This window comes from Zophobas morio, unplaced genomic scaffold (assembly GCF_036711695.1).
Source record: "Zophobas morio isolate AGI-343-1 ecotype UQ-CSIRO unplaced genomic scaffold, CSIRO_AGI_Zmor_V1 ptg000021l, whole genome shotgun sequence".
Lineage (NCBI taxonomy): Eukaryota > Metazoa > Arthropoda > Insecta > Coleoptera > Tenebrionidae > Zophobas > Zophobas morio.
In genome coordinates this window covers 25,180,676-25,187,526 of record NW_026972126.1, presented here as the reverse complement: position 1 = coordinate 25,187,526, position 6,851 = coordinate 25,180,676, and the positions used below count along the sequence as shown (strand labels likewise).

Below are 6,851 nucleotides of genomic sequence, written 5' to 3'. Positions count from 1 at the left end.
TGCGGGTGAAATTAGGGTTAGATTTTTGTTTACTAAAGTCGAGTATTGACATCAAGTGGCCGTGGTTATGTCACTTGACGCGACGGCGGGGCTGGGATGGGGGACCCGGAAAATGAGTATTGGAGTATCTTACCTTTAAAAGTTTGAATGGAAAAGTGGATTTTCTACACTTACAATATTTTTAACTGATTATGACCAAATACGGCAGGCGGACGCTGGAAGTGGGCTACTGGGGTATTTTGAAAGTGTCAACATAGAGGGCGCTGGCGCGCGAACAATGCTGCCAACGTGTCGCGCTGTCACTACAATCTGGTGTCGTTGTTTACGTTAGTGCGACTTGGGTAATTTTAGACGGTGAGGTTGGTACGAAACAAATTATTTTTTATTAAATTACAAATCAAATTTAACACCTTTCGAAGACTTTATACAAATTGGGGAGGTTTGCCACTTCCAAGACGGCTCCGTTCTCGGTAAACTTCTTCGGTGGAATAAAGTACTGTTTTACTGATGAGTACACGACGTGTTCTGTTAGCCACTTCCAATCATTACCCTCCCAGGCGGAGTCTTCGCTCATTTGAGAGTAATACAGGGCCGTCTCTTTAGCAAAACTCTCAAAACACTCGCGTTCCGTTTCCCAGTTGACTTCAGTCGCTAAACGAACAATGTAGACGGGAAGCCCGGCTATATCAGGGGTGTACTTATCTGAAACAACCACACAATATTTATTTAACTTATCATTAAACTCATATTTTACCTAAAAGTAGCGGTATCGAACACAACCGCCCCTCTTCGTCCACATTCATCGAAAAATACTCATTCAACATCTCCCCCTTTTCCGTCAAAATCTCAGCAACCTTCTCCGCTAAGTCCTTCTTATCCCCATCTTCGGGACTCCACCCCACTTCCGGCAACTCCAACCCTTGCAGCGCCAACTCGTACACCGGCAACGGCTCCGAGAAACTTATCGCCCCGAAATTTTGAAAATTGTACAACACAAACTGGTAGAACAACTCGTACATGATTTTTCTAGTGTTGCACAGGAACAACTTCGTGCTGTACTGGATCAGGGCCTGGGAGGTGTCCACAGTACCCACGAACACGTGCTGCGCGAACACGTCCCTCAGGACTTTGTGACACTTCCTCTCGATGGATTTGCGCAATTCCAGGACGCTGGTCAACTCAGTGTCGATTCGATTCACTTTGGAGAGCAAGGAGGCGCTGACTTTGTCCTCCTTGGAGGTGGAGGCGTTCAAATCCAGGACGCTCTTGTTCTGGTCGAGGGCGGGGCCGAAGAACTTTTCCAGTTTCTGGGTGGCGGGGCTGGTTCGCACTAAGTCTTTGGGGTGCACGGGGGCGGGGTCTTTGAGGGGGAGGATTTCGGGGTGGGCGCCTGGGAGCTTCGCCTGACACACAAAACTTAATTAATCAATCAATGTAATTTAAATTTGACATTTTCCCGCGCCACCAGTTGCGACATTTTGATTGGTGGATTTTGACACTGACGCAACGATGACGTCAGTATCATTATTAATCTACTTGTCTTACTTGTGTGTAAAATATCCTAGAATTGTTGGACTTCAGTAACTTTGTTTCTAAGGCTGAACAAACGGCTTCCACGATTTGATCTTCGTTTAAAAAGTGGACTTCGTGCTTTGTGGGGTGCACATTGACGTCCACGGTCACGGGGTCCAACTCCAGACTTAAGTACACAAAAGGGTGGGAATTTTTGGGTAAATACGTCGCATAGACCTGATCTATGCACTTCTTCAAATCTATAAAAGCACGAAATAAAAAAAAAATCGTGGTTATTTTAAAACTTACTGTGGCAATCCACCAATCTACTATTAATAAACAACAAAAAAGTAAACTTTTTATTGGAGTAATTAACATTGGTCATGTGCCCCCTCGCCTTAAACTTCAACAAATCATTCTCAACCTGAAACTCCACCAACTCCCTTGCAATTATATTCCCGTACACCGTTCTAATATTATCCACGCGCGTGGACTCCGGGGGCGTCCTGATGTCGTTATTTTCCGTCGACTTTCTCAACGCGAACCCCACACTAGCGTTATGTATCGCATACTTCCCCACAACCTCCGAAATCTTCTGGTACTCCTCCGCGGGGCTCCGCAGCGCCTTCTTCCGCACGTCCATATTAAAAAACAAATCTTCAACCGTGATAATCGTGCCTTGATTCCCGGCTGTCGGAAGCGGCGCCCCTTGCAGCTTCCCATCCACAAAATTAGCCCTAATCAATCATTGCAAATCCACCCCTGCCATACCTACTTATAAGCGCACACTTCGCTGCTAGTTTTCGACACGATAGTCAAGTGCGCGATGTGGCTGATGCTCGCCAGAGCCTCCCCCCGGAAGCCGTAAGTCGCTATGTTCTGGAGGTCGTCGAATTCGCGAAGTTTCGACGTGGTGAAGCGCTCGCACACGATGTCGAAGTCGTGTTTGCGGATCCCGGTGCCGTTGTCTTGGATCTGGAACCAGGGGTCAGTGGTAGTAGTGACACGGTTCGGTGTACCTGTAAGAGTTTCAAGCCCCCATTTTTCACAGTGATTTGGATGTTGGTGCTTTGGGCGTCCAGGCTGTTTTCGATCATTTCTTTAAGCGCGTTGGCGGGACGCTGGATGATTTCGCCAGCAGCGATCCGATTAATTACCGCTTCGTCGAGTTTTTTGATTTCGCGGGGCTCCATTTTGTTTGAGGTTAGAGAAAACAATTTTGAATTTGGGGGATTTTGGTTTCGCACTGAAGGCGGTTGGCGTCGCTGGACAGTTGTTTTCGAAATTAAATTAAATAGTCATTGTTTTTTACAGTACAGTAGTATTGTTTATGGATACAGGAAATGTGTTATTTTGGTGTGAGCTCCAGAAATTTCGTTTGTGCGATTTTTGTGTGACACGTAAAAATATTATTGTCGTTTAATTTTAAAAGTGAAGGTCGGTTTTTTATTCATTTTGACTACAACCTTTTGCTTACGTGAAAATAATAATAAACACTGAAGTGCGTTGTTTTTGTGTAGTTTTTTCTTAAAAAATCTACCTGTTTCGGAGTCAGGGTTTTCCGCATTGCGGTATTGGCACCCACTTGACAGCTGACAGCATGACATAATTTTTTGTTTATGTCAACAAGCGCTTTTAAACACCAACAATGCATTAAACATTTACGTTTTGTTTAACCGGAAGGCGATTAATTCCGAGGTCACCCCGCAACGGTAATATTCCCAAAAACTCGTTCCTTTTGCGCACTTTTCCCTATACTTTTTGCTAGATTGTCGTGCCCCCTTGTTGCTCGGAACTTGTACAGATGAAGCCCTTTGACGTACTTTTGCAACCCGTAGTAACCCACAGTACGGACCGTATGCACAATGTAACGCAACTATGGCAGTTTTCAGTAAGTTCCTTGTTCATTTAAACCCGAAAATGTGGCTTGTGGGGGACCTGTCGCCGCCACTGAGCGTGCCCACGGTACTTAGCACCTTCATTATTTGCATTCTGGGTTTTTATATTTTTAAATGGTTGAGTGGTGACGGGAACGTGCCCATTAGGGACTCGTCGAAGAACCATAGCTGGATTCCAATTAAAATAGCCTCAAAGGTAGGGTTTAGGGTGTACAAACACCACTAAAGCGACTCGTTATAGGCTTGGTACTGCTCCATATGTGAGTCGTTTCTGATCAACGGAATCGGGGTTTACTGTGATTGTTGTGGGGTGTGCGCGGACCCAGAGTGTGTAAAAAAAGCCAACGTGAAGCTCCAGTGTAAGGCAATCACGAGTAATAACGAAAAGCAGCTGCACCACTGGGTTAAAGGTAGGTGCACACTAGACACATATCTAGTACCTAGTAAGTACCGACAGATGGCGCGCACTCAACTGTCAACTTTGTCACTCAAATCTTGTCTTAATAAAATTGAAGGAAACCTGCCTCTGGGGGCTGTCTGCTGCCTCTGCAACGAAGACTGCTCCATGGAGCCGGGCCTCATCGACTACCAGTGCTGCTGGTGCCAGCGCACGGTTCACACCTCTTGTCTGTCCAAGCTCCCCCAAGACTGCGATTTTGGTCCGTTTCGGAATATGATAGTGCCCCCTTGGTGCGTGCAAGTGGCGCGGCGCAAGGGGGCCCTCAATAAGCACCTTCTGCTAAGGGGTGTCAAAGACCCGGGGTGGAAAAACTGGACGCCGCTGGTCGTCGTTGCTAACAAAAAGTCGGGCAATAACGACGGCGCCGTCGTGTTGTCGGAGTTCCGAAAGTATCTTAATCCGGTCCAGGTGGTCGATCTTAGCTCTAGGAAGCCGGCGGCGGCGCTGCAGTGGGCGGTGTTGCTAGCGCCGAAGGAGGTGTGGATGTTGGTTGGGGGCGGCGACGGGACGGTGGCGTGGATGTTGACGGCGTCGCATAAGCTGGATCTGGATGTGAGTTATGGGCGCGGTAGGTGTGCACGTCATGACGGTGTGGTTGCAGCCGGAACCGCCACTAGCGATCGTGCCACTAGGAACAGGAAACGACTTAAGTCGGGTCTTGGGCTGGGGGAGGGAGAACCCGCCGGAGTTGGACGTGGGGGAGATCTTAAGGAACATGCAGGAGGCGCGGGTGGCGCAGCTGGACAGGTGAGTCCGTCTTGGTTTAGACTGTATGAACGTAACGTAGGTTAAGCTCGCTTCGCTCGCCCAAAACTAACCCCAACAGTTTGAGGTGCAACCAAAACGTTCTCGTTTTAGATGGAAAGTGGAGATAACCTCCTCGAGACACCTGGGGCTCCGCATCCCCAACAAAACTCTGTATATGTATAATTACATAGGCATCGGAGTGGACGCCCAGGTCGCTTTGAACTTCCACAAAACTCGAGACAGCCTGTTTTATGTGTTCAGTAGTCGAATTTTTAATAAAGTTGGTAACACGTTACACACTAAACGTCCCTAAAGCCTCCCTTTCAGATACTATATCTGTGTTTTGGTACACAGCAAGTCGTCACTTCCGTCTGCAAGAACTTGGAACAGAAACTCGAGGTGTATTTAGACGGCAAACAAATCGACTTGCCTGAGTTAGAATCCATCGTTATTTTAAATATACCGTCGTGGGGTGCTGGGGTTAACCTGTGGGGTGAGTTGTCAAAATTTTTAAAAAAGTTGTATCCAGGTTGCGTTTAGGGTTGTTAGGGAACACGTTCGGTCGACCATCGCAATCATATCATGACGGGATTCTGGAGGTTTTGGGGATTTATTCGTCTTTTCATATAGCGCAGCTGCAGATGGGGTTGTCGACGCCCGTCAAACTAGGTCAAGCCAAAACCGTTGAGGTACTGACACTTATTACGCCTGCAAAAAACCGAGCAATGAATTTGCAGGTGCGTCTCAAAGCGAAGTCGCCCATCCAGATCGACGGCGAGCCGTGGGAGCAACACCCATGCATGCTTAAAGTCACCCTCGTCAACAAATGCCCAGTACTTATCAATCAAAGTAGAAACTAAACGAACCGATGCATTTATCCAAGTATTATATCGCCAAGTTGCCATTTTATCAAGTTCTGACTATAGCCGTTTTCATATTCCAGTACAAATTCTAACCAAGTTGATGGTTATCGTAGTTGTGATGTTATTTAAGTATCAGATGTTTTAAAACTTGTTTATGTTGTGATAATAAAACGAAACGCTTGTCTCATGCTTTATTTACAAAACGACACTCACTAACCTGTCACTTCTCGGGGATGTACCCGAAGTACATCCGCAACCGTTCGTAAAACACGAAAGTCAGAATCGTCTGTGGCCCGATTCGCAAAAACGCAGGAACATAACCTTTAAAAAACCCCAGCGGGCCTTCTTTAGCCGTGTAAAGAACAATCTCGCCCACGTTCTTGAATTCGCCGGGCTTGGCGTTCATTATGCGCGTTTTGAGCACGTCGAGGGGCTGCGTTATGGTGGTGGCAATCACGGCCTGGAAAAGGCGGAGTCAGTAGCGCGTCACACCAATCACCAACGAGGGTGACGAAAATGAGTGACTCACCGCGCCCATGCTGCACGTAAAGTGCGTGAACAAGTCGTCGTGGAAGAACCCGGTACCCAGACACATTTTCTTGAGCTGGTCGTACGACGTCAACTGCCCCACTGCCATCACCCCGGCTCGAAACGACGCAGTGGCCCCACCCCCGAACAACTTCTGCCAACCTTCGGTCCTGTAAACTTGTATAAACCCGTCGATCACGTGCTTGTAGCTGAAATGTCACAGTTAAATTGGGTTGGTGGGTGGGGGTCGTACTTTAGACGCTTCTCGGGGGGGAGTTTGACGTCGTTTTGCATCCGCACGTTGACTTTGTCGGGGGGCGTGCCTACGAACCCGCCGAGGGCTCCGCCCATGAAAGCCACACCCATTTTGGATCCTAGGCCGGTATCTTTGCTCATGAAGAGTTTGGCGGTATCGTAGATAGCAAACCTTATGGTGGAGTAAGTGAGTTGGCGGAAAAGGGAGGCGGAGATACCGCTGTACAGACCCACGAGGACTCCTGCAGAGGGTTGGTTACCGGGGTGGGGTAAGTGGAAGGACGTACCGTTTTTCCTAACGAGTTCGACGGCTAGAGGAAGCAGGGCGACTTGACCAGTGCGGGTTTGCAGCTGCACTTTGATCAAGTCGAGGGGGTGGGTGAAACAGGCCGCGAAGGCTGAAGCCAAACCACCGAAGTACCATCGTGGGAGTTTATCAGCCGTTGACATTTAAAGCGATTTCGATTTCGTACCAAAACGTCATTGTGACAGGTGACACTTGGTCAAGAACTACTGGGTGAAATTTAAATACAACACATCGCATTTATAGGAAACTCGGCTTTGATTGGTTGTGGGAACGATTAAACG

General features: G+C 47.8%; 3 protein-coding genes across 3 annotated transcripts; 1 reads left to right on the top strand and 2 right to left on the bottom strand.

Annotated features, from left to right (window-relative positions):
* Nucleotides 1-360: 360 nt before the first annotated feature.
* Nucleotides 361-2,790, bottom strand: LOC135132350 (DNA mismatch repair protein Mlh1). Its single transcript, XM_064060421.1, has 6 exons — nt 2,532-2,790; nt 2,288-2,487; nt 1,822-2,249; nt 1,546-1,772; nt 755-1,403; nt 361-702 (listed from the first exon to the last, which is right to left on the bottom strand). Exons 1-6 carry the CDS (start codon nt 2,703-2,705, stop codon nt 404-406), a joined length of 1,977 nt encoding a protein of 658 aa, XP_063916491.1. The 5' UTR covers nt 2,706-2,790; the 3' UTR covers nt 361-403.
* A 296-nt stretch (nt 2,791-3,086) lies between these two features.
* On the top strand, nt 3,087-5,683 carry LOC135132351 (diacylglycerol kinase epsilon-like). The gene is made up of 9 exons (XM_064060422.1): nt 3,087-3,224; nt 3,281-3,606; nt 3,652-3,820; nt 3,926-4,422; nt 4,472-4,617; nt 4,729-4,897; nt 4,945-5,110; nt 5,158-5,306; nt 5,355-5,683. Exons 2-9 carry the CDS (start codon nt 3,391-3,393, stop codon nt 5,475-5,477), a joined length of 1,635 nt encoding a protein of 544 aa, XP_063916492.1. The 5' UTR covers nt 3,087-3,224; nt 3,281-3,390; the 3' UTR covers nt 5,478-5,683.
* LOC135132354 (mitochondrial dicarboxylate carrier-like) lies at nt 5,665-6,743 on the bottom strand. Its single transcript, XM_064060425.1, has 4 exons — nt 6,551-6,743; nt 6,262-6,505; nt 6,010-6,217; nt 5,665-5,940 (listed from the first exon to the last, which is right to left on the bottom strand). Exons 1-4 carry the CDS (start codon nt 6,711-6,713, stop codon nt 5,701-5,703), a joined length of 855 nt encoding a protein of 284 aa, XP_063916495.1. The 5' UTR covers nt 6,714-6,743; the 3' UTR covers nt 5,665-5,700.
* Nucleotides 6,744-6,851: the final 108 nt, after the last annotated feature.

What these genes read in the sequence shown, in the direction of transcription:
- LOC135132351 (XM_064060422.1), top strand. Translation starts at nt 3,391, where the DNA reads ATGGCAGTTTTCAGTAAGTTCCTTGTTCATTTAAACCCGAAAATGTGG. An exon ending in CGGGTGGCGCAGCTGGACAG is followed by an intron (nt 4,618 to 4,728) that starts GTGAGTCCGTCT and finishes TTCTCGTTTTAG; the next exon opens with ATGGAAAGTGGAGATAACCT. An exon ending in GTAGTCGAATTTTTAATAAA is followed by an intron (nt 4,898 to 4,944) that starts GTTGGTAACACG and finishes CCTCCCTTTCAG; the next exon opens with ATACTATATCTGTGTTTTGG.
- LOC135132354 (XM_064060425.1), bottom strand. Translation starts at nt 6,713, where the DNA reads ATGTCAACGGCTGATAAACTCCCACGATGGTACTTCGGTGGTTTGGCT. An exon ending in CCCCCCGAGAAGCGTCTAAA is followed by an intron (nt 6,218 to 6,261) that starts GTACGACCCCCA and finishes GTGACATTTCAG; the next exon opens with CTACAAGCACGTGATCGACG. An exon ending in TTACGTGCAGCATGGGCGCG is followed by an intron (nt 5,941 to 6,009) that starts GTGAGTCACTCA and finishes CGCCTTTTCCAG; the next exon opens with GCCGTGATTGCCACCACCAT.
- LOC135132350 (XM_064060421.1), bottom strand. Translation starts at nt 2,705, where the DNA reads ATGGAGCCCCGCGAAATCAAAAAACTCGACGAAGCGGTAATTAATCGG. An exon ending in CTAGGATATTTTACACACAA is followed by an intron (nt 1,404 to 1,545) that starts GTAAGACAAGTA and finishes TTTGTGTGTCAG; the next exon opens with GCGAAGCTCCCAGGCGCCCA. An exon ending in TTCGATACCGCTACTTTTAG is followed by an intron (nt 703 to 754) that starts GTAAAATATGAG and finishes TGGTTGTTTCAG; the next exon opens with ATAAGTACACCCCTGATATA.